Source organism: Anthonomus grandis, chromosome 9 (assembly GCF_022605725.1).
Source record: "Anthonomus grandis grandis chromosome 9, icAntGran1.3, whole genome shotgun sequence".
Lineage (NCBI taxonomy): Eukaryota > Metazoa > Arthropoda > Insecta > Coleoptera > Curculionidae > Anthonomus > Anthonomus grandis.
In genome coordinates, this window is record NC_065554.1 from 28,302,327 (window position 1) to 28,330,067 (window position 27,741).

A 27,741-nucleotide genomic window follows, 5' to 3' on the forward strand; every position below is an offset into this window, starting at 1 on the left:
TCAACTAAAACTCAATTGTATTTTATCATGAACCATTTACAATTTAGTCTAAATTTAACTTCTTAAAATTTCCATAATAACCCAGAATGTCGTCGTTAATAAGTTTTTCAGGCCGAACGGTTTCGTCCACGGTCATACTCGTTAATTTTAACAACCTCTCCTTATGCTTTTCATACTTTTGTACAAACAATTCTAAAAAAAAAACTATTATAACATAAATTAATAAGATAGGAATATTTAGCACCTTGTAACTCCACTGCGGACTTTTCATTTCCCCCAACATCTTTGGGTAGTCTGTCTTTTCCAAACTTCTCAAATAGAACCTCAGTACCACTCTGTATTTGAAGCTAGAAAAACCACAAAACATATATTAAGGCAAGCAAAATGATTACGTAGTACCCACCCTATCACGAATCTTGGGATTTAACATCGGCTTAATTATTGTATTGGCAATAGTCTCCATCCAGGAAGGGAAGTTTATCATGTAGAACGATGAGATTCTGCTAGAAAATACTTTCTGAAAAAAGTTTTTTAATTATTCAAAAATCCTATCAGTAGCAATAATGAACACAGTTTTATATCACAATCCAGGAATAGGAGTGACATAGAGGTAGACCTAAAAATGATATTTCTGGAATCGACTTACCTCCATAATAGTCGACGCTTTTTTAATGACCATCGGTCTTATATTCGTCGAATGTCCGGCAACAAGGCCCTTACAATCGAAAATGTAATGAAACTTCGAAGACAAATCCTCCTCAATCAGTATTTCTATTAAATGGTAAAACTGAATGATAACCCTCTCGTGAACAAAATATTTTGGATCGGCATATTCTGGAATCAATCGGTGATAAAGTATCCTGGAATGGTCGTCCATTACTTTAGGCAGCGGCACTAGACACCTTGAAAAAATTAAAAAAAAAATTATTATCGTAGAGTTTTAGTTGATCCGGTTGCTGTACCAAACTTTATTTTGCAAAACCATGTCTGGAACGAACGGGGTTACGGCAAATACTTCTGGCATAAAGTTGCGCACCGTATAATACATATCCAGCCTTTGTTTGGCTTTTTCTATGCTCAATTTATTGTAAAGTAGCAGGAAACGAAGAATTTGGTAAGCTAAAAAAGATGTTTTTTAACGGTTTTATTTTATGGTGTAAGCGATGGATTTTACGAGGTTTTTCTGGTAAATGTGGTTGAGTTTCTGCCCATTTTCCTAAAATGTCAATATACTCATCCAGTTCCTCCAGGCTTTTATTGAACTCTGTTTTGATATAGTTCTTATACTTTTCCTCATCGTTCTGGATCAGTTCGAACGTCATTTCTATTCGCATAAATCACTTAGGTATATTAATTTAATTTGATCAACACCTGTTAGCTTACCTATGCACACTGCACTACAAACTTACTAATAAACACTGTAAAGCAAATACGAATATTGTAAAATATGTTAAACTCAATTAGTAATAATTAATATAAATTTCCCGGGGAAATTAGTTTATATTGAAGTTTAAATTAAATACTGTTTTCCGCTATTTTAAACAACCCACCGTTCGATTCAATTATAACTACATAAAAATAATTTTTTTTCCAGAAATAAATTAGTGAGGTGGGCACAGTTCAGATAAACTGGCTTGTCAAGTTGACTTTTAAATACTAAAATTAAAAAAAAAAATAATTAAATTTATTAGTTAATTTCTTTTAAAGTATCATAAAATAATACAGTTAAAAGCTTAGAATATTGCCGTTTTTTTTTAATAATTTATCAACTTGTTTTTCTGCAATTTGACTTTTAATATGTTAATTAGGGTGCATAGCTCACGGACATTTAGTTTTATATGTGTATACAGGTTGGAGCATTAAAGATTTCTCGTCGTCTAATTGTCTATTAATATGCGTTTTGATGAAAAAATACCTTTTTTGAGAAAACCATTAAAAGACCATTGAAAAATATAGTTGAAGTGTACTTTTTGAATTTCAGAAGATTTCAACCAATTTATATAACTTTTCTCATTGAGTCGACAGTTGCAACAGTGTCAATGAGAAAGCTATTCATATCAAAAATCCAACAAAATTCATCCAAAAATTATTTTTGACTGATCAATCAGTTATAGTGTGTAAAATTATGATGTTTTATTTCTTACGAGTCGAATAGTTGAAATAAGAAATGCATAAATAATAAAAAAATAAAAAATATTTAAGAATATCTCTACTAAAGCTTGATATAACTTATTAATCCAGGAACATGGCAGAGCCCTCAGGTGATTCTATTACACCAAAAAGGTGATAAGTTGAAATAAAAAATCAATTGATAAGTATACTTTCACATTCATGATATTTAATAACAAATAGTTTTACTAACAAATCATATGATTAGCAAGTTCCTGAATAAGCTGGATTACCTAAAGGCTTTAGTACAATTTAACATACTATTGTTTCAATCCGATTATTAGTAGAAAAATGTACCGAATGCAACCATTACACCATGAATATTGAAAATAATTATATATTAATACAATTTTGAAAATTTGCATACACATTCTCTTAATAATTTCATAAGACACTTATTTTAGCGTTTTGTAAAAAATGTACATGGGGTTGAGAAAAAAAAATGTTTCAAAAAAAAAATATTTTTTTTTTCTAAAAATTCCACAAAATGCCCATAACTCAAAAACTAGACCAAATACAATTTTGAAAATTTGCATACACATTCTCTGAATAATTTCATTAGACACCTATTTTAGTGTTTTGTAAAAAATGTACATGGGGTTGAAAAAAAAAATGTTTCAAAAAAAAAATATTTTTTTTTCTAAAAATTCCACAAAATGCCCATAACTTAAAAACTAGACCAAATACAATTTTGAAAATTTGCATACACATTCTCTGAATAATTTCATTAGACACTTATTTCAGCGTTTTGTAAAAAATGTACTTGGGGTTGAGAAAAAAAATAATATTTCAAAAAAAAAATTATTTTTCTTTCTAAAAATTCCACAAAATGCCCCTAACTCAAAAACTAGACCAAATACCATTTTGAAAATTTGCATACATATTCTCTGAATAATTTCATTAGACACCTATTTCAGCGTTTTGTAAAACATGTACTTGGGGTTTAGAAAAAAAATAATGTTTCAAAAAAAAATAATTTTTCTTTCTAAAAATTCCACAAAATTCCTATAACTCAAATATTAGACCAAATACAATTTTGAAAATTTGCATACACATTCTCTGAATAATTTAATTAGACACCTATTTCAGCGTTTTGTGAAAAATGTACATGGGGTTGACAAAAAAAATAATGTTTCAAAAAAAATATTTTTTTTTCTAAAAATTCTACAAAATGCCCATAACTCAAATATTAGACCAAATACAATTTTGAAAATTTGCATACACATTCTCTTAATAATTTCATAAGACACTTATTTTAGCGTTTTGTAAAAAATGTACATGGGGTTGAGAAAAAAAAATGTTTCAAAAAAAAATATTTTTTTTTTCTAAAAATTCCACAAAATGCCCATAACTCAAAAACTAGACCAAATACAATTTTGAAAATTTGCATACACATTCTCTGAATAATTTCATTAGACACCTATTTTAGTGTTTTGTAAAAAATGTACATGGGGTTGAAAAAAAAAATGTTTCAAAAAAAAAATATTTTTTTTTCTAAAAATTCCACAAAATGCCCATAACTTAAAAACTAGACCAAATACAATTTTGAAAATTTGCATACACATTCTCTGAATAATTTCATTAGACACTTATTTCAGCGTTTTGTAAAAAATGTACTTGGGGTTGAGAAAAAAAATAATATTTCAAAAAAAAAATTATTTTTCTTTCTAAAAATTCCACAAAATGCCCCTAACTCAAAAACTAGACCAAATACCATTTTGAAAATTTGCATACATATTCTCTGAATAATTTCATTAGACACCTATTTCAGCGTTTTGTAAAACATGTACTTGGGGTTTAGAAAAAAAATAATGTTTCAAAAAAAAATAATTTTTCTTTCTAAAAATTCCACAAAATTCCTATAACTCAAATATTAGACCAAATACAATTTTGAAAAATTGCATACACATTCTCTGAATAATTTCATTAGACACCTATTTCAGCGTTTTGTAAAAAATGTACTTGGGGTTGAAAAAAAAAATAATGTTTCAAAAAAAAATAATTTTTTTTTCTAAAAATTCCACAAAATGCCCATAACTCAAAAACTAGACCAAATACAATTTTGAAAATTTGCATACACATTCTCTGAATAATTTCATTAGACACTTATTTCAGCGTTTTGTAAAAAATGTACTTGGAGTTGAGAAAAAAAATAACGTTTCAAAAAAAAATATTTTTTTTTCTAAAAATTCTACAAAATGCCCATAACTCAAATATTAGACCAAATACAATTTTGAAAATTTGCATACACATTCTCTGAATAATTTAATTAGACACCTATTTCAGCGTTTTGTGAAAAATGTACATGGGGTTGAAAAAAAAAATAATGTTTCAAAAAAAATATTTTTTTTTCTAAAAATTCTACAAAATGCCCATAACTCAAATATTAGACCAAATACAATTTTGAAAATTTGCATACACATTCTCTTAATAATTTCATAAGACACTTATTTTAGCGTTTTGTAAAAAATGTACATGGGGTTGAGAAAAAAAAATGTTTCAAAAAAAAAATATTTTTTTTTTCTAAAAATTCCACAAAATGCCCATAACTCAAAAACTAGACCAAATACAATTTTGAAAATTTGCATACACATTCTCTGAATAATTTCATTAGACACCTATTTTAGTGTTTTGTAAAAAATGTACATGGGGTTGAAAAAAAAAATGTTTCAAAAAAAAAATATTTTTTTTTCTAAAAATTCCACAAAATGCCCATAACTTAAAAACTAGACCAAATACAATTTTGAAAATTTGCATACACATTCTCTGAATAATTTCATTAGACACTTATTTCAGCGTTTTGTAAAAAATGTACTTGGGGTTGAGAAAAAAAATAATATTTCAAAAAAAAAATTATTTTTCTTTCTAAAAATTCCACAAAATGCCCCTAACTCAAAAACTAGACCAAATACCATTTTGAAAATTTGCATACATATTCTCTGAATAATTTCATTAGACACCTATTTCAGCGTTTTGTAAAACATGTACTTGGGGTTTAGAAAAAAAATAATGTTTCAAAAAAAAATAATTTTTCTTTCTAAAAATTCCACAAAATTCCTATAACTCAAATATTAGACCAAATACAATTTTGAAAAATTGCATACACATTCTCTGAATAATTTCATTAGACACCTATTTCAGCGTTTTGTAAAAAATGTACTTGGGGTTGAAAAAAAAAATAATGTTTCAAAAAAAAATAATTTTTTTTTCTAAAAATTCCACAAAATGCCCATAACTCAAAAACTAGACCAAATACAATTTTGAAAATTTGCATACATATTCTCTGAATAATTTCATTAGACACCTATTTCAGCGTTTTGTAAAAAATGTACTTGGAGTTGAGAAAAAAAATAACGTTTCAAAAAAAAATAATTTTTCTTTCTAAAAATTCCACAAAATGCCCATAACTCAAAAACTAGACCAAATACAATTTTGAAAATTTGCATACACATTCTCTGAATAATTTTATTAGACACTTATTTCAGCGTTTTGTAAAACATGTACTTGGGGTTTAGAAAAAAAATAATGTTTCAAAAAAAAATAATTTTTCTTTCTAAAAATTCCACAAAATTCCTATAACTCAAATATTAGACCAAATACAATTTTGAAAATTTGCATACACATTCTCTGAATAATTTAATTAGACACCTATTTCAGCGTTTTGTGAAAAATGTACATGGGGTTGACAAAAAAAATAATGTTTCAAAAAAAATATTTTTTTTTCTAAAAATTCTACAAAATGCCCATAACTCAAATATTAGACCAAATACAATTTTGAAAATTTGCATACACATTCTCTGAATAATTTAATTAGACACCTATTTCAGCGTTTTGTGAAAAATGTACATGGGGTTGAAAAAAAAAATAATGTTTCAAAAAAAATATTTTTTTTTCTAAAAATTCTACAAAATGCCCATAACTCAAATATTAGACCAAATACAATTTTGAAAATTTGCATACACATTCTCTGAATAATTATATTAAACACCTATTTTAGCGTTTTGTAAAAAATGTACATGGAGTTGAGAAAAAAAATAATGTTTCAAAAAAAATATTTTTTTTTTCGAAAAATTCCACAAAATGCCCATAACTCAAATATTAGACCAAATACAATTTTGAAAATTTGCATACACATTCTCTAAATAATTTCATTAGACATCTATTTCAGCGTTTTGTGAAAAATGTACATGGGGTTAAAAAAAAAATAATGTTTAAAAAAATATTTTTTTTTTCTAAAAATTCCACAAAATGCCCATAACTCAAAAACTAGACCAAATACAATTTTGAAAATTTGCATACACATTCTCTGAATAATTTTATTAGACACCTATTTCAGCGTTTTGTGAAAAATGTACATGGGGTTGACAAAAAAAATAATGTTTCAAAAAAAATATTTTTTTTTCTAAAAATTCTACAAAATGCCCATAACTCAAATATTAGACCAAATACAATTTTGAAAATTTGCATACACATTCTCTTAATAATTTCATAAGACACTTATTTTAGCGTTTTGTAAAAAATGTACATGGGGTTGAGAAAAAAAAATGTTTCAAAAAAAAAATATTTTTTTTTTCTAAAAATTCCACAAAATGCCCATAACTCAAATATTAGACCAAATACAATTTTGAAAATTTGCATACACATTCTCTAAATAATTTCATTAGACATCTATTTCAGCGTTTTGTGAAAAATGTACATGGGGTTAAAAAAAAAATAATGTTTAAAAAAATATTTTTTTTTTCTAAAAATTCCACAAAATGCCCATAACTCAAAAACTAGACCAAATACAATTTTGAAAATTTGCATACACATTCTCTGAATAATTTTATTAGACACTTATTTCAGCGTTTTGTAAAACATGTACTTGGGGTTTAGAAAAAAAATAATGTTTCAAAAAAAAATAATTTTTCTTTCTAAAAATTCCACAAAATTCCTATAACTCAAATATTAGACCAAATACAATTTTGAAAATTTGCATACACATTCTCTGAATAATTTAATTAGACACCTATTTCAGCGTTTTGTGAAAAATGTACATGGGGTTGACAAAAAAAATAATGTTTCAAAAAAAATATTTTTTTTTCTAAAAATTCTACAAAATGCCCATAACTCAAATATTAGACCAAATACAATTTTGAAAATTTGCATACACATTCTCTTAATAATTTCATAAGACACTTATTTTAGCGTTTTGTAAAAAATGTACATGGGGTTGAGAAAAAAAAATGTTTCAAAAAAAAAATATTTTTTTTTTCTAAAAATTCCACAAAATGCCCATAACTCAAAAACTAGACCAAATACAATTTTGAAAATTTGCATACACATTCTCTGAATAATTTCATTAGACACCTATTTTAGTGTTTTGTAAAAAATGTACATGGGGTTGAAAAAAAAAATGTTTCAAAAAAAAAATATTTTTTTTTCTAAAAATTCCACAAAATGCCCATAACTTAAAAACTAGACCAAATACAATTTTGAAAATTTGCATACACATTCTCTGAATAATTTCATTAGACACTTATTTCAGCGTTTTGTAAAAAATGTACTTGGGGTTGAGAAAAAAAATAATATTTCAAAAAAAAAATTATTTTTCTTTCTAAAAATTCCACAAAATGCCCCTAACTCAAAAACTAGACCAAATACCATTTTGAAAATTTGCATACATATTCTCTGAATAATTTCATTAGACACCTATTTCAGCGTTTTGTAAAACATGTACTTGGGGTTTAGAAAAAAAATAATGTTTCAAAAAAAAATAATTTTTCTTTCTAAAAATTCCACAAAATTCCTATAACTCAAATATTAGACCAAATACAATTTTGAAAAATTGCATACACATTCTCTGAATAATTTCATTAGACACCTATTTCAGCGTTTTGTAAAAAATGTACTTGGGGTTGAAAAAAAAAATAATGTTTCAAAAAAAAATAATTTTTTTTTCTAAAAATTCCACAAAATGCCCATAACTCAAAAACTAGACCAAATACAATTTTGAAAATTTGCATACATATTCTCTGAATAATTTCATTAGACACCTATTTTAGCGTTTTGTAAAAAATGTACTTGGAGTTGAGAAAAAAAATAACGTTTCAAAAAAAAATAATTTTTCTTTCTAAAAATTCCACAAAATGCCCATAACTCAAAAACTAGACCAAATACAATTTTGAAAATTTGCATACACATTCTCTGAATAATTTTATTAGACACTTATTTCAGCGTTTTGTAAAACATGTACTTGGGGTTTAGAAAAAAAATAATGTTTCAAAAAAAAATAATTTTTCTTTCTAAAAATTCCACAAAATTCCTATAACTCAAATATTAGACCAAATACAATTTTGAAAATTTGCATACACATTCTCTGAATAATTTAATTAGACACCTATTTCAGCGTTTTGTGAAAAATGTACATGGGGTTGACAAAAAAAATAATGTTTCAAAAAAAATATTTTTTTTTCTAAAAATTCTACAAAATGCCCATAACTCAAATATTAGACCAAATACAATTTTGAAAATTTGCATACACATTCTCTGAATAATTATATTAAACACCTATTTTAGCGTTTTGTAAAAAATGTACATGGAGTTGAGAAAAAAAATAATGTTTCAAAAAAAATATTTTTTTTTTCGAAAAATTCCACAAAATGCCCATAACTCAAATATTAGACCAAATACAATTTTGAAAATTTGCATACACATTCTCTAAATAATTTCATTAGACATCTATTTCAGCGTTTTGTGAAAAATGTACATGGGGTTAAAAAAAAAATAATGTTTAAAAAAATATTTTTTTTTTCTAAAAATTCCACAAAATGCCCATAACTCAAAAACTAGACCAAATACAATTTTGAAAATTTGCATACACATTCTCTGAATAATTTTATTAGACACTTATTTCAGCGTTTTGTAAAACATGTACTTGGGGTTTAGAAAAAAAATAATGTTTCAAAAAAAAATAATTTTTCTTTCTAAAAATTCCACAAAATTCCTATAACTCAAATATTAGACCAAATACAATTTTGAAAATTTGCATACACATTCTCTGAATAATTTAATTAGACACCTATTTCAGCGTTTTGTGAAAAATGTACATGGGGTTGACAAAAAAAATAATGTTTCAAAAAAAATATTTTTTTTTCTAAAAATTCTACAAAATGCCCATAACTCAAATATTAGACCAAATACAATTTTGAAAATTTGCATACACATTCTCTGAATAATTTAATTAGACACCTATTTCAGCGTTTTGTGAAAAATGTACATGGGGTTGAAAAAAAAAATAATGTTTCAAAAAAAATATTTTTTTTTCTAAAAATTCTACAAAATGCCCATAACTCAAATATTAGACCAAATACAATTTTGAAAATTTGCATACACATTCTCTGAATAATTATATTAAACACCTATTTTAGCGTTTTGTAAAAAATGTACATGGAGTTGAGAAAAAAAATAATGTTTCAAAAAAAATATTTTTTTTTTCGAAAAATTCCACAAAATGCCCATAACTCAAATATTAGACCAAATACAATTTTGAAAATTTGCATACACATTCTCTAAATAATTTCATTAGACATCTATTTCAGCGTTTTGTGAAAAATGTACATGGGGTTAAAAAAAAAATAATGTTTAAAAAAATATTTTTTTTTTCTAAAAATTCTACAAAATGCCCATAACTCAAATATTAGACCAAATACAATTTTGAAAATTTGCATACACATTCTCTGAATAATTTAGTTAGATACCTGTTTCAGCGTTTTTTGAAAAATGTACATGGGGTTGAAAAAAAAAATATTTTTTTTTTCTAAAAATTCCACAAATCTTTCTCAATACCTCAAACTGGAAACACTGAATTTATAAATTTAACCAAATGCCCAAAATACCCAAAGCATTTTATGACCTGTAGCAGGAAACCCACCTTAATTGTCAACGTCTACAGAATCGAATTCAAAAATAAAAAAATTATGGAATTCTTTAGAGATCGTAGGCAAAGGCGCGAATTTCTGCAAAAACTTTGATAGCTTGAGAATTAAATAAGTCGAGGTAAACATACTTATATACCGGTCTGGACAGCGAAGGCCTTAAGTGCGGAAATCATTATATAGTTTGCAATAACTTGGATTTATACTATTAGATTTATCAGTGTTAAGCGGATCAATTTGTTGAACAGACTTCAACTAATTTATTTTTAATTCATTTTGTTTTAAAACTCACTTATGTATTGGCAACGTCGCAACATATTTTTATCATACACTCCTTAACTTGAAAGTAATTGGAGCGACGTTGCCAATATATCAGACCAAAAATCTTTGTGTTTTCTTGTCTTAATTATGTATTTCTCAGCAAACTGTTACTCCTTTCCTCCAATGTGGATTTGTTTAGAGAGAAACAAAAGCAATAAAAAGTTTATTGTTTTCTTTTGTTATAAAACATTTACAATTTAATCTAAGTTTAACTTTTTAAAATTTCCATAATATCCTAGAACGTCGTCGTTTTTCAATTTTTCGGGTCGAAGGGATTCATCCACGGTCATTTTCGATAATTCCATGAACCTATCCTTGTGCTTTTCATATTTTTGCAAAAACAATTCTAAAACATAATTTTTATTTCAAGTCAACAACATAAAGAAATTATTACCTTGTAACTCCACCATAGGCTTTTCATTTCCCCCGATATCTTTAGGTAATCTGTCTTTTCCAAACTTCTCAAATAGAGCCTCATTTCCAGTATGTATTTGAAGCTAGAAAACCCATAAGACATATTAAGTCAAACAAAATGATTATATAGTACCAACCCTATCGCGAATCTTAGGATTTAATAGCGGCTTAATTAATGTGTTGGCAATAGTTTCCATCCAGGAAGGGAAGTTTACCATATAGAATGATGCCATCCTGTTAGAAAATACTTTCTAAAAAAAAGCTTTAATTATCTAAAAAACATACAAGCAATAACTTGTATTGGAGTCCAGATGTTTAGAGTAGAAATACGACCTAAAATTTTTATTCCTAAAGTTGATTTACCTCTAAAACAGTGGATGCTTTTTTAATGACCATCGGTCTCAGATTGGTCGAATGTCCACCAATAAGACCCGTACAATCAAAAATATAATGAAAGTTCGAAGACAAATCCTCCTGAATCAGTATTTCTAGCAAATGCGTAAACTGAATGATAATCCTCTCGTGAACAAAATATTTTGGATTGGTATATTCTGGATTCAATCGGTGATAAAGTATCCTGGAATGATCGTCCATTATCTTAGGCAGCGGAATAAGCCACCTTAAAAAAATAATTATTATTTACTATCAAAGGATTTTAGTTGCGCCTGTTACTTTACCAAACTTTATTTTGCATAGCCATCTCTGGAGCGAACGGGGTTACGGTGAATATCTCTGGCATAAGGTTTCGCACCGTATAGTACATATCCAGCTTTTGTTTGGCCTTTTCTATGCTAAATTTATTGTAAAGTAGCACGAAACGAAGAACTTTATAAGCTAAAATATAGTTTTTTTTTAATTGGTTTTGTTGTGTGGGTTAAGTGGCGGGCTTTACAAGGTTTTTCTGGAAAATGCGGTTGAGTTTCTGCCCATTTTCTTAAAATGTCAATATATTCATCCATATCCTTTAGGCTTTTATTGAACTCCTTTTGCATCTGCTTCTTATACTTTTCCTCATCGTTCTGGATCAGTTCGAACGTCATGTCTATATGAAAAAAATCTTTATTTAATTTAGTCTCGGGGCTTAAGGAACTCTATAAATAGAGTAAAAACAGATTCATAAAGCATATTGGATGTAACTAAAGCCTGCAGGTTTTTTCCACTAAAGTCCAACTTAAAAAACTAAAAAATAGAAGTATTCGCAATAGACCTACTAATTAGTAGGAGTATTACAAAGAAAAATGACCTCAACTGCTTAGAAGAAACCAGAAACTTTGATTTGTGCCTGTAACAAGTAAAATATGACATTAAGAGACTGGAGGAAGGTAGAAGGCCCAGAAAATAAAAATACCACTAATATCCTTAGAGATATTGAAAGCAAGAATATGTTACATGAAAAAGAAATCCTTGGATCATAGTTCAAATACATAAATAATCTGTTTGATGATGATAAAACGAATAAATTTAACATTAATGATCACACTGATATAGACAGAGGACCAGACATTTTCAAAGGTGAAAGTTTACTTGCAATAAGATCTACAAAAAACAAAAAAGCCATCGGACCTGATGACGTCCCAATGCAGCTGTCACAAATGATCAAAAATTGGGTAAATTTTGTATTAATTCCAATTCCAAAGAAAAAACGAGCAAAACAATACAGTAAGTATAGACTAATAAGATTTACGAGCCCCGCCTCGAAAAGATTTTTCAACATGATTTACGGAAGAATACCATCCAAATATGAGGCAAATTTGGATGACTTAGAAACGGTTTGGGAACTAGTAAGACACTATTTGCTTTTGACTAGTACGACACTATTTCATTAATTATCAGAAGGCCTTCCATAGAGTACAAAACCTTAAATAACATGAAGGTAGATAGCTTAGAAGGAAGTTTAATAAATTATCTAAAATTTTACTAGAAAGCTTATAAAAGAAAGATTAATTCTACGAGGCGTCAGACAGGGCTGCATACTGCGTCACTGCTCTTTAACATATTATACTCAGACAAAAACCAAAAATCCGCTAATCAAGATCAAGAAATTGGAGTAAAAATTAATGAAAATTGTATAAAATGATACGATATGCCGACGACAGAATTATTCATTTCTATGTGAAAAAAATCTTTATTATATATTTTAGTCTAGAGGGTTTAGGAACCGTATAAATACAGTTAAAATAGATCCTAGAGCAGACGTTAGAACTGACAATCACCCGCTGGTTTTTGCCACTAAAGTGCAACTTAAAAAACTAAAAAATAGCACCCAATACATTGAGTTTAAACTGGCAAAAGACATCAACTGCCTGGAAAAAACCAGAAAATTTGATTTGTGCCTGGAATAAGTAAAACATGATTTTAAGAGCCTGGAAGAAGGTAGGAATTGCTTTAAATCCCTCACGGAAGAAACAGAATTGAAAGAATATAGCAATTACTTCCTACAAAGGCAAAAAATACGCTTAAGTACGAATGGTTTAAATTTTATCAAAGAAATTAGGAATTAATTCATATTAGGGACGACATTTCATTTCAGCAGTATAATTATTCAGCATAGACGAAATAAGCACGACATTGTAAATTCAGTTTGAAAATCATTCAAGAAAATAAGATATTAACTAATAATAGCTGAACGGTAAGAAAAGATTAATCGATGAAATAGAGTGATATACGAGATATTGGATCTCATGGAGTAAAGGCTGCAAAATAAAACATTGAAATGCAGACAAAAGAAAATTAAAAAAAAAACGTATCGTCAAAGAACAGTGTAAGGAAATAGCAGCTTTGAAGAATAAAGGTGTCACTTTAAACATGTCCAATAACAAGTGGTAAGCTTATGCAATAAAAATACCACTCATATGCTAATAGATACGAAAGGCAAAAATATATTAGATAAAAATAAAGCAATTTTTAAAACATGAGTCAAATACATACATGAACTGTTTAATGATAATGAATCTACTAGCAAGGACATTTTTGTATGTTTCATTGATTACTACAAGGCATTTGACAGAGTAAAACACACATAGCTCATAGACATCTAAGAACATGAAGGCCGACAACAGGAAAGTTAAAATTATCTAAAGTTTTTACTAGAAAGCTTATAAGAGAAAAATTAATTCTACGAGGTCTTAGACAGGGCTGCATAATAAACTAATCAACAGAGAACATATAAATATGATACGGTATGCTGACGACACATTCATAATAAGCAACAAACTAGAAGACCTGCAACATTGCAGAAGGACAAGACTGTACTACTACTAATAAAATAATTTGTCTTTATTTTTTAATTAATATCTTGAGTTCTAGTGGTTAAAACGTTGCAATTTTTAATTTCTGAGAGACTCCAAGGACATTTTATCCATTTTCTAAGAAAATAATTAAAATATATAAACTGAAAATCAATATATTAAAATTATTCCCACTGGAGTGCCTGTAAGCAATACAAAATTATTTGTCTCTTACTTGCAATTAAATATCTTGATTTCTAGTAGTTAAAACGTTGTAATTATTGATTTCTGAGAGACTCCAATAACTCTTTAAGCATTATCTGCAAAAATTATTAAAATCTATAAACTACAAATCAAGATATTGACATTTTTCTTACCGGAGTGCCTGTAAAAAATAAAATAATTTGTCTCTTATTGGCAGTTGAATATCTTGAGTTCTAGTGGTTAAAACGTTGTAATTTTTAATTTCTGAAAGACTCCAAGAACACCTTAACCATTTTCAGAGAAAATAATTAAAACTTATATACTATAACTCACAATATTGACATTTTTCTCACCGGAGTGTCTGTAAGAAATAAAATAATTTGTCTCTGATTGGCAGTTGAATATCTTGAGTTCCAGTAGCTAAAACGTTGTCATTATTGATTTCTGAGAGACTCGAAAGATTCTTTAATTATTTTCTGAAAAAATTATTAAAATTTATACTATAATCAAGATATTGACATTTTTCCCACCGGAGTATCTGTAGGAAATAAAATAATTTATCTCTTAACGGAAATTGAATATCTTGAGTTCTAATAGTTAAGACGTTGTAATTTTTGACTTATAAGAGACTCAAAGGACTCTATAATTATTTTCTGAAAAAATATTAAAATCTGTATACTATAAATCAAGATATTGACATTTTTTCCCCTGGAGTGCCTGTAAGAAATAAAATAATTTGTCTCTTATTGGCAGTTGAATATCTTGAGTTTTAGTAGTTAAAACGTTGCAATTTTTATTTTCTGAGAGACTTCAGAGACATTTTACCCATTATCTGAGAAAATAATTAAAATATATAAACTGAAAATCAATATATTAAAATTATTCCCACTGGAGTGCCTGTAAGCAATACAAAATTATTTGTCTCTTACTTGCAACTAAATATCTTGATTTCTAGTAGTTAAAACGTTGTAATTATTGATTTCTGAGAGACTCCAATAACTCTTTAAGCATTATCTGCAAAAATTATTAAAATCTATAAACTACAAATCAAGATATTGACATTTTTCTTACCGGAGTGCCTGTAAAAAATAAAATAATTTGTCTCTTATTGGCAGTTGAATATCTTAAGTTCTAGTGCTTAAAACGTTGTCATTATTGATTTCTGAGAGACTCGAAAGATTCTTTAATTATTTTCTGAAAAAATTATTAAAATCTGTATACTATAATCAAGATATTGACATTTTTCCCACCGGAGTATCTGTAGGAAATAAAATAATTTATCTCTTAACGGAAATTGAATATCTTGAGTTCTAATAGTTAAGACGTTGTAATTTTTGACTTATAAGAGACTCAAAGGACTCTATAATTATTTTCTGAAAAAATATTAAAATCTGTTTACTATAAATCAAGATATTGACATTGTTCCTCCTGGAGTGTCTGTAAGAAATAAAATAATTTGTCTCTTATTGGCAGTTGAATATCTTGAGTTTTAGTGGTTAAAACGTTGCAATTTTTATTTTCTGAGAGACTTCAGGGACACTTTACCCATTTTCTGAGAAAATAATTAAAATATATAAACTGAAAATCAATATATTAAAATTATTCCCACTGGAGTGCCTGTAAGAAATAAAATAATTTGTCTCTTATTGGCAGTTGAATATCTTGAGTTCTAGTGGTTAAAACGTTGCAATTTTTAATTTCTGAGAGACTCCAAGGAGACTTTGACCATTGTTTAGGAAAATAATTAAAATATATAAACTGAAAATGAATATATTAAAATTTTTCTCACTGGAGTGCCTGTAAGCAATAAAAAATAATGTCTCTTACTGGAAACTGAATATCTTGATTTCTAGTGGTTAAAACGTTGTAACTATTGATTTCTGAAAAGCTCGAAGGACTCTTTAAGACATTTTTGAAAAAATTATTAAAATCTGCAAACTATTAATCAAGATATTGGCATTTTTCCCACCGGAGTGTCTGTAAGAAAAAAAATAATTTGTCTCTTATTGGCAGTTGAATATCTTGAGTTCTAATCATTAAAATGTTGTAGTTATTGATTTCTGAGAGACTCTAAGGACTCTTTAAGTATTTTTTGAAAAGATTATTAAAGTCTGTATACTTTAAATCAAGATATTGAGATTTTTCTCACCGGAGTGCCTGTAAGAAATAAAATAATTTGTCTCTTATTGGCAGTTGAATATCTTGAGTTTTAGTGGCTAAAACATTGTAATTATTAATTTATGAAAGAATCGAAGGCCTCTTTAAGTATTTTCTAAAAAAAATATTAAAATCTGTATATTTTAAATCAAGATATTGGCATTTTTCTTACCGGAGTGCCCGTACGAAATAAAATAATTCCAAAAATAAGTTCCAGAGTAGCCTTATACTTGACCGCGTAAACACACGAGGATAAGAAATGCTTTATTCAGTCTTGATGTTGCGCTACAGTTTGATAAGAAAAATATAGACAAAGTAGCTCAGTTTGCATACCTTGGATATCACCGAACATCTAAATCCAGATAGAGAGATATAAGGTGCACAGTAGAGACAGTCCCTAGAGTAAAATTCCATCAAATGAAACCACTCTTTTACAATGATAATCTGAACCGAGGAAGAATGGTCATTGTTGGTGTGCAGGAAAATCTCATATCTTGAACATGTTTTGGACAGAGGACAATCTACAAATGATCATGATGGGAAAGTAAAAAGACATAAAGGAATGGCAAGAAAACAGGCTTCTTATCTAAGGAATATCCATGAATTCGTAGAAGAACTATTCCGATTGGCGCAGAGTCAAGAAGTAATCGCTAATGTCAAGGTGACCTGATCTTTGACTTGAAGCATATGAATCTAAATTTATCTAGAATTAATACCTGTTTGCTTACCGGTTTTATGCACAGAGACACTGCACTATAAACTCAGTAACAAATACGAATAATTTAAAAGAGATTAAACTTAATATTTTAACAAAATAAAACCACCTTTGGATCCCATTAACTACAATAAAATGTGTACACGGTTCAGATAAACTGGCTTATTGATATCGCGTTGACTTGCAGATAGGGAAATTAACAATTTCTATTTATTTTGTTAGTCAATTTTTCATAATCTTTTAGCGTGTCATAAAATTATATAGCTGAGAATATTGCCAGTATTTTATGAGAATTCATCGACTTATTTTTCTACAATTTTAGTTAGTTGTGTACCCGTATGATAATATTTAACGTAGATAATAAATATGCCATAGAAAGACAAATATTTACAAGTATGGCCATTTAAAAAATTGTAATTTTTAACAAGCAACGAAATTTTTAAATTCTTCGAATTTGATTGAAAATCTAGAAATTATAAGAAAGGCAACATTGCATCCAGTAATAAATAAACCTTAAAGCAACTTACAAGTAGAAATTGATTCCGAATATAGTCCATTTAAAAAAGGACTATATTATATAGGCAAATTAAAATTTACATATTAAATATTAAAACAGGCTTATTTTTATCAGCTTGCTTAAGTCGACTAACTGAGTAATTGGAGCGACGTTGCCGATATGACAGACTGAAAAATATCAGTTATGTCGCGCTTTGCCTAATAAATAAATAAAATTATAAAATCTAGTTGTTATTTAAAAGAACTGCATAAACTAAGTCAGTTATATCCTCAGTTAAATACCTTTTATATTTTGTTTTGAATTTTTAATGATTTTTGAGAAATTTATTGCTATTTGTATGTTACATTTTTATAGTAAGGAAAAAAATATATTTTTTTATGACATCAATATTTTTTCTAATCTTAAGAAGTAGAGGTTAGAAATGACTGAAAAACTGGTTGAAAATAATGGAAAAAATTATTTTCCAGGCAAGTAAATTAAAGAAAAATTGAAATAAATAAAAAATAAACTTATTTCAGGCATTTATGATACAAACATTATTGGATGCCTGGAAAAAAAAGATAGACTTTTTTAACGTAAAAAAAAGAGACAAAATTAAATTTTCAACTGGAAAAAATTCTTTTAAACCATTAAAATTACGTGAAGGTTAGGGATCAATGAAAAAAAATTAAAAATTGGTATTTTCAGGCCCATGTATGCCTAAGGCAATGCAAAAAAAAATTATTTATCTATAAAATAATAAAAATAAAAAAATTGCCTAAAAAGCCAACAAAAATAAATTTTTTCTAATTTTAATGAAAAAAAATTATTTGTCAGTGAATTAAATTTAAATAAAAATATATTATTAGGTACTCTTAAGCTAAAGAAATATAATTATAAGGTGTCTAAAAAAATGGACCTATTTTATTTAAAGAGAATAACATGTAAATTTTTTAATTTCTGGAAAGAAATTTGCCAATAAGAGACAGATTATTTTTTATTGCTTACAGGCACTGCATTGAGAAAAATTATAATATATTGATTTTCAGTTTATGTATTTTAAATATTTTTCCAAAAAATAGTTAAAGTGTCCTTGATGTCTCTCAGAAATTAAAAATTACAACGTTTTAACTACTAAAACTCAAGATATTCAACTGTCAATAAGAGACAAATTATTTTACTCCTTACAGGCACTCCAGGGGGGAAAATGTCAATATCTTGATTTGTAGTGAACAGATTTTAATAATTTTGTCAGAAAATAATTAAAGAATCTTACGAGTCTCTCAGAAATCAATAATGACAACGTTTTAGCCACTAGAACTCAAGATATTCAACTGCCCATCAGAGACAAATTATTTTATTTCTTACAGGCACTCCGGTGAGAAAAATGTCAATATCTTGATTTATAGTATACAAATTGTAATAATCTTTTCAAAAAAAAAATTAAAGAATCCTTCCAGTCTCTCAGAAATGAATAATTACAACGTTTTAATTACTAAACCTCAAGATATTTAACTGCCAATAAAAGACAAATTATTTTATTTCTTACAAGAACTCCGGTGAGAAAAATGTCAATATTGTGATTTATAGTATATAGGTTTTAATAATTTTCTCAGAAAATGCTTAAAGAGTCATTCAAGTCTCTTAAAAATCAATAATTACAACGTCTTAACTACTAGAAATCAAGATATTTAGTTGCAAGTAAGAGACAAATAATTTTGTATTGTTTACAGGCACTCCAGTGGGAATAATTTTAATATATTGATTTTCAGTTTATATGTTTTAATTATTTTCTCAGAAAATGGGTAAAGTGTCCCTAAAGTCTCTCAGAAATTAAAAATTGCAACGTTTTAACTACTAGAACTCAAGATATTCAACTGCCAATAAAAGGCAAATTATTTTATTTCTTACAAACACTCCAGGGGGGAAAATGTCAATATCTTGATTTATAGTATACAGATTTCAATATTTCTTTAGAAAATAATTATAGGATCCTTTGTAATAACATATAAATTTTTAAATTTCTGGAAAGAAATTTAGTCATTACAGAAATTAAGTCAGAGATCTGTAGAAAAATTTATTCAGTAATTTCAAATAAATTTAAAAGTACTTCCAAGCATATACAAGATAAGCAAATTATGAACGTTTACTTACAAACTTCTTGTTTGTACCTCAAAAAAGTAAATACAATTAACTTTTTAACTTGGGGTCTTTAAGTAGGCTTTGATTAAGATAAATCAGTTAATAATCTTTTTTTAATCAAGCCTTCTTACATCTTTAAAATATATCATCTAAGGGCCTTTCCAGATAATACAGTATTCAAACTTCTCTGGAAAAGCCCTTTGCAGTTCTCTGACTTACTATATTTAAGGCAAGACTTTAATTTGATTATTTCTCTTTCTTCCTCTTAAGTGCTCTCAAAGATATTCGGCTCACATTCTTCTACACATTTTTTAAAAACTCTTCTTTGATCAATTATAAGTTTAAGAGGTATTAAGCACCACAGCAGCTCCATTATTTTGGTAATGCCACTAGAGATTTTAAAAAATTGTCATTTAATCTATCCAGATAATTTAGTATTCCAGCTTCTCTGGAAAAGCCCTTTGCAGTTCTCTGATTTAGTCCATTTAAGCCAAGACTTTAATTATTATTTATCTTTCTTCCTGTTAAAGCTCTCAAAGATATTAGGCAGACTCTCTACAGATTTTAGAAAATCTTTTAGACAATTATAAAATTATAGGTAGCACTGATCCCAGTTTTCTCCCAAGTACTCTTTTTTAAATCCTATTAAGTAATTTTTTAATAAATACAAAACTGTGTCATAGAAATATAAAACTCATTAAATAAATTAGTTCTCTTATTAATATGTTTGTGTGTTATCGGTGTTTACTGTCAAAATGTTTATTATCTCTTAAAATTATTTGTTATATTTCATATATGTTTTGTTTTCTAACTTTGATTAGAGTTTAATCTTTTTATAGATAACTTAATTCTATTTAAATTCTTTCTTTTATTGGCGCATTGAATACATATGAATTATATCTATTGGAAATAAAGGATTTTTAAACTTACTTGGAATATACAATAAAACGTACTAAAAAATCGTACTAATGAGTTCGATATTTCTCTCAATTCAGATCTCCAAGTCGCAAATTAATAATAATAAAAATAATTTGTTAATAAATGGAACTTTTCATGCAAATTTTATTAGGATTAATAAAAATATTACAAGAAAAGAACAGGAAAAGGATTTATGATTATAAAATATTCCAATAAATTGTAGATACACTAGCAACGTCGCCATTAAGTTTTTACTTAAATTGTACCAAACTTTGCTGCCACACATCTCGACTCAACAGTTAACTGAAAGTAATCGTATAAACGCGATGTTGCTAATTTAATATATTTTTTCATTTTAATCATTTGTTTTCATCATAACATCTAAATGTTTTAGATAAACTAAAAAGATATGTTAATAAAAGACACTGTTAACCTAAAACTAATAGGAAAACTTCTTAGAAATTGCGCATATGTTGACAACGTCGCATTATAATTTCACAGTTTATATCCATCACTGGTCCGGTGTTGCCGATATGATAGCCAGGAATTTTTTAATTGAATTATATTGAAAATTTAAGGTTAATAAAAAATTAATGAATTATTCTAGGCACTTAAAGCTTAAACTTAATTAAAATGCTTTGATTCCCTGTAAATTTATTGAATTTTATCTTAAACTTTAATCGAAAATTAATTAATTATTCGAGGCTCTTGAGGCTTAATCCTAAATACAATGCCCCGATTTCCTGGAATTGTAAATGCATTTTAAATTAAACTTTATTTAAAAATTAATTAATTATTGTAGGTACTTAAGGCTTAATCTTAAATAAAATGCATCGAGTGTCTGCAATTGTAAAAGAATTTTAACCTAAAGGTTAATCATTAAATTAATAAATCATTCTAAGCACTTAAAGCTTAAACTTAATTAAAATGCTTTGATTCCCTGAAATTTTAAATGAATTTTATCTTAAACTTTAATCAAAAATTAATTAATTATGACTGCCTGGAATTGTAAATGAATTTTAAATTAAACTTTATTTAAAAATTAATTAATTATTGCAGGCACTTAGGCTTAATCTTAAATAAAACTGCGACTATCTGGAATTGTAAAAGAATTTTAACCTAAAGGTTAATAAAAAATTAATGAACTATTCTAGGCACTTAAACCTTAGCCTTAATTAAAATACCTCGATTTCCTGAAATTTTAAATGAATTTTACCTTAAACTTTAATCAAAAATTAATTAATTATTCCAGGCACTTGAGGGTTAATCTTAATTAAAACGTAAAACTAATAGGAAAACTTCTTGGAAATTGCACATATGTTGACAACGTCGCATTATAATTTCACAGTTTATATCCATCTCTGGTCCGGTGTTGCCAAAATGATTATAAGCCAGAAATTTTTGAATTGAATAATATTGAAAATTTCAAATTTAATGCTCTTTTCAGAAATTGTAGGCACATTAGCAACATTGCCAACAAAATATTTCTTATATCGTATGGGCGATGTTGCCGATAGTTCAATTGTATTCATTCTATAAATGTTCCTCTTTTTGTAGCATCAAATAAAAAAGTGTTTTAATAAAACAGCTTAATAGTTTTGAAGTAATAGAAACTTCTTGGAAGTTGAAGGAATTGAAGGTTGGCAACGTCCCATTACGGTTACTGCAAATTTTACATCATTGACGCGACGTTGCCGATATGAATGACCATAAAATGGGCGTTGATTTTTAAGTAATCCTAGTCCTTCAACTCTAACTTTACTTAAAAGATCGACCCTTCACGGATAATCGAACTGGGTATACAAAATTTAACAGCGTTGCCAGACCTAAGAAAAAATACAATATACCCAGAAATTTCTACTATCAGAAACTACCACTTTCCTGATTAGTCGTGGCCCTATTGAATTTTATAGAAAAGTTATTTTTTATGAAAAATAAATACATACAAAAATTAAATTTCTGCTATATTTTTAACGCTTCTAAAATATTGAATTTAATATCATACTTCAGCAACAATTTTTTTATTTATCAAATTAAATACAAAAATAGACATATAAACATTAACAGTTCATTATCCGATAATTTGCTTAACAAAGAACCCAATTAGTCCACGTCTAACTTCTTAAAATTTCCATAAAACCCGAGGAGTTCGTCGTTCTGTAATTGCCCGGGGCGCAAAGACTTATTAACGCTCAGTTTTGATAATTTAGTCAGTCTTTCCTCGTGTTTCTCGTATTTATCCCGCATTAAATCTTAAAAGAATACCATTTAAACTACTGTAAATTAAAGAAAAAAAACATCTTGCGCCTACCTTGTAACTCTTTCAAAGATTTCTCATCACCACCAATGTCTTTTGGCAGCCTCTCCTTGCCAAACCTTTGAAATAAGGCCTCGGTTCCAGAATGAACTTCAAGCTAAAAAATAAATATTTTATTAATCACTTTATCACTGTTTAAAAATACTTGCTTACCCTCTTTTTTATTTTAGGCTTCAGCAAAGGCTTAAGCATATTATTGACCACTGTCTCCATAAATGTTGGAAAATTCACCATGTAAAACGAGGCCATCCTATTGGAAAACACTTTCTAAAAACCAGAGCAATTAATTTGAAAAAACATCCTCTAGGCATCTCCTCACTGGTCCTACCTCTAAAATAACTGTTCCCTTCTTCACAGCCATTGGACTTAACTTGGTAGCATGTCCCAACTTGAGATCACTATGATCACAAACGTAATGGAAATTAAACGACAAATCTTCCTCTATCAATATCTCCATAACATGAATTAGTTGGACTAGAGTCCTTTCGTGGTTAAAATGTTTCGGATCATCATAGCCTGGATTCAATCGGTGGTAAATTATCCTCGAATGGTCGTCCAGGACTTTTGGCAATGGCACTAAACACCTAAAAAAGTCAGTAAAAGCAGATTGTAAAGGCTTGTTGTGGTTTTTCACCAAATTTTATTCTGGAGAAGCATTTCTGGAGTGAATGGGGTCATGGCGAAGAGTTCTGGCATCAGGTTTCGTACTGTGTAATACATGTCTAGCTTTTGTTTGGCTCTCTCTATGCTGAATTTATTGTAGAGGACGGCGAATCGTAGGGTTTTGTAGCCTATAGTAAAAATATTTTATGGGAATTTATATAGGAAGAGTGTCGTAATCTGTAGGATGAAGTACGATACTAGCTAGAGAATATTAGGTGTGAAGATAATACTGCAAATATTTATATAGGTCAGTTAGCTCGATAATATCCGAAGAACAAGCAACTGCATAAGAATGAGAACCTGGGCTTTTATCAAAAGTATGTTCAGTGAAAAATCCCTAATTTTGAAGGTCGATATCTCCGCTTCTATGAATACTATCGGGAAAATTCCAACGGTTGTGTCTTGGTTTCGTCATTCTGAATTCAACGAGATTATCCACAAGGTCGTTGCTCTTATATTAGCTGAGATATCGCATTTTTAGAGCCCCTTTTTGGCCTCAGAAATGAGGTTGAAAAATGGCTTTTTACGAATTTTTAAAGTGCTCTCGTCCAGTTAGTTCTGCTCGAATCCAGGTTGGGTTGTGTTCCTCGGGTTAACATGAAGGCTTATTACATGTTCATATTCTATAATTATTATTTCATAAAAGTTGAACGTTTAAGTATGAAAGAATTTGGGTCAAAGGTTAATAAAAAAATAATTAATTATTCTAGGCCCTTGAGGCTTAATCTTAAATAAAATGTATCGATTGCCTGGAATTGTAAAAGAATTTTAACTCAAGCTTTAAGTAAAAATTAATTAATTATTTCAGGCACTTGAGATTTAATCTTAATTAAAACGCATAGACTGCATGGAATTGTAAATAAATTTTAAATTAAACTTTATTTAAAAATTAATTAATTATTGCAGGTACTTAAGGCTTAATCTTAAATAAAATGCTCCGACTGTTTGGAATTGTAAAAGAATTTTCACCTTAAGGTTAATAATTAACTTAATGAGTTATTTTAGATACTTAAAGCTTAATCTTAATTAAAATGCCTCAATTTCCTCAAATTTTAAATTAATTTTACCTTTAATTATAATCAAAAATTAATTTCCAGGCTTTTGATGCCTAAATAAAATGCCCCGATTCCCTGGAATTTTTAATGAATTTTAATTTAAAACTAATTAAATATTCCAGCAACTTAATGCTTAATCTTAATTACAATGCCTCGATTTCCTGAAATTTTAAATGAATTTTACCCTAGACTTTAATAAAAAATTAATTAATTTTATTATTCCAGGCACTTGGGGCTTAATCCTAATTAAAACGCTCTGAATGCCTGGAATTGTAAATAAATTTTAAATTAAACTTTATTTAAAAAATTAATTAATTATTGTAGGCACTTAAGGCTTCATCTTAAATAAAATGCTCCGACTGTCTGGAATTGCGAAAGAATTTTAACCTAAAGGTTAATAAAAAATTAATGAATTATTCTGGGCATTTAAAGCTTCACCTTAATTAAAATGCCTCGATTTTTTGAAATTTTAAATGGATTTTACCTTAAACTTTAATCAACAATTAATTAATTATTCCAGGCACTTGAGGCTTAATCGTAATTAAAACGCATCGACTGCCTGGAATTGTAATTAAGAATTAATTAATTATTGCAGGCACTTAAGGCTTAATGTAAAATAAAATGCATCGATTGCCTGAAATTGTAAAAGAATTTTAATTTAAGTTTTAATTAAAAATTAATTAATTATTCCAGGCACTTGAGACTTAATCTTAATTAAAACGCATAGGCTGTCTGAAATTGTAAATGAATTTTAAATTAAATTTATTTAAACATTAATTATTATTACAGGTACTTAAGGCTTAATCTTAAATAAAATGCTCCGACTGTTTGGAATTGTAAAAGAATTTTAATCTTAAGGTTAATAATTAACTTAATGAGTTATTCTGGATACTTAAAGCTTAATCTTAATTAAAATGCCTCAATTTCCTGAAATTTTAAATTAATTTTACCTTTAATTATAATCAAAAATTAATTTCCAGGCTTTTCATGCCTAAATAAAATGCCCCGATTCCCTGGAATTTTTAATGAATTTTAATTTAAAACTAATTAAATATTCCAGCAACTTAATACTTAATCTTAGTTACAATGCCTCGATTTCCTGAAATTTTAAATGAATTTTACCCTAGACTTTAATAAAAAATTAATTAATTTTATTATTTTAGGCACTTAAGGCTTAATGTAAAATAAAATGTATCGATTGCCTGAAATTGTAAAAGAATTTTAATTTAAGTTTTAATTAAAAATTAATTAATTATTCCAGGCACTTGAGACTTAATCTTAATTAAAACGCATAGGCTGTCTGAAATTGTAAATGAATTTTAAATTAAATTTATTTAAACATTAATTAATTATTACAGGTACTTAAGGCTTAATCTTAAATAAAATGCTCCGACTGTTTGGAATTGTAAAAGAATTCTAACCTTAAGGTTAGTAATTAACTTAATGAATTATTCTAGGTACTTAAAGCTTAATCTTAATTAAAATGCCTCAATTTCCTGAAATTTTAAATTAATTTTACCTTAAATTTTAATCAAAAATTAATGAGTTATTCCAGGCTTTTGATGCTTAAATAAAATGCCTCGATTCCCTGAAATTTTAAATGAATTTTACTTTAAGCTTTAATTAAAAATTAATTAATTATTCCAGGCACTTGAGGCTTAATCTTAATTAAAACGCATTGACTGCTTGGAATTGTAAATGAATTTTAAATTAAACTTTATTTAAAAATTAATGAATTATTCTAGGCACTTAAAGTTTAACCTTAATTAAAATACCCCGATTTCCTGAAATTTTAAATGAATTTTACCTTAAACTTTAATTAAAAATTAATTAATTATTCCAGGCTTTAGATGCTTAATCTTAAATAAAATGCCTCGATTTCCTGGAATCGTAAATGAATTTTAATTTAAAACTAATTAAATATTCCAACAATTTAATGCTTAATTTTAATTAAAATCTCTTTAAATTTATTGGCATCATGAAATTTATTAATTATTCCCGGCAGTTAAGGCATAATTTTAACTGAAACGCCTAAAATTCTACAAGCAGCTGCCTGGAACTGTAAAATAAATTTTAACTTAAAGGTGATTTAAAAATTAATTAATTATATTGACTCTAACCATAATCCACGGGTGGCCAATATCAAGGTTCAGTTAAAGAGACTCACAAGTAGCACGTATTAAGCTAAAATCCATTTAAATGCACTCAGTAAGAATGTATTGGAAACTACTTTAAGCAATATCTTAAGAAACATAAACACCGATGATAACGTAAATGATTTAGAGACTGTTTCAGAGTCAGTTTAGTAAAGTCAAAAACATTCAAGTACAAATGTCAGACCCAGAAAATAGTCATGGATTACTAAGTTGAACTTATGAAACAACCAAGAGGACTTGAACATTTGAATGATGAATAAACAGGGAGAAATTAGGAACAAGATCAGGGACGCTAAGGAAAAATAAAAGAGCTAGAATGGAAACACGACATGTTTAGTTACTGGTCTATTTACTAGGAAAACTTGTAATATCCTGGTTGAAAATAGAGGCAGATTTATCAGTGACAAACATAAGGTTCTTGAATGTTGAATGAAGTTGTGATAATAGATCAGATCAACCAGGGATCTCGTGGAAGGTCCAGAAATCCTAAAATCGTACTACATAGCAGACCCAGACAACATCAGGAGGACCTAATACAGTATCAGAAGAAGTCATTTAAATAAATATCTAATATACTTAAGATCCTCAATATTTACTTGGCTTTTCTGGAAAATGAGGTTGCGTCTCGGCCCACCTCCCTAATATCTCAATATACTCCTCCACCTCCTTCCTAGACTTTTTAAACTCAACCCTTATCTGCTTATACAATATCTCCTCGTTATTCTGAATTAACTCCGTCATTATTTTTAGCACAATTCACCGAACCGCTTTTAAAAGAACGACAATCGAACTGTATAAATTCAAACACGAAATATTTATCGAATGCATATTGAACTGATGATTTGAACCTCCATTGATAAACTTATTTTAT

General features: G+C 27.7%; 1 protein-coding gene across 1 annotated transcript; it reads right to left on the bottom strand.

The window, feature by feature from the left end:
* LOC126740164 (uncharacterized) lies at positions 1-27,741 on the bottom strand. Its single transcript, XM_050446092.1, has 17 exons — positions 27,467-27,741; positions 23,631-23,787; positions 23,325-23,580; positions 23,150-23,263; positions 22,991-23,093; positions 11,713-11,862; positions 11,498-11,654; positions 11,184-11,439; positions 10,958-11,071; positions 10,801-10,903; positions 10,610-10,752; positions 1,175-1,328; positions 963-1,119; positions 647-902; positions 404-517; positions 245-347; positions 1-192 (listed from the first exon to the last, which is right to left on the bottom strand). The coding sequence occupies exons 1-17, from the start codon at positions 27,609-27,611 to the stop codon at positions 44-46; spliced, it is 2,631 nt and encodes an 876-aa protein (XP_050302049.1). The 5' UTR covers positions 27,612-27,741; the 3' UTR covers positions 1-43.

Bases quoted from the DNA above. Each gene is read 5' to 3' on its own strand.
- LOC126740164 (XM_050446092.1), bottom strand. From the start codon at position 27,611: ATGACGGAGTTAATTCAGAATAACGAGGAGATATTGTATAAGCAGATA. The intron at 10,753-10,800 runs GTAATAATTTCT...ATTATGTTTTAG, and splicing joins GCCTATGGTGGAGTTACAAG to AATTGTTTTTGCAAAAATAT. The intron at 1,120-1,174 runs GTAAAATCCATC...CATCTTTTTTAG, and splicing joins ACATTTACCAGAAAAACCTC to CTTACCAAATTCTTCGTTTC.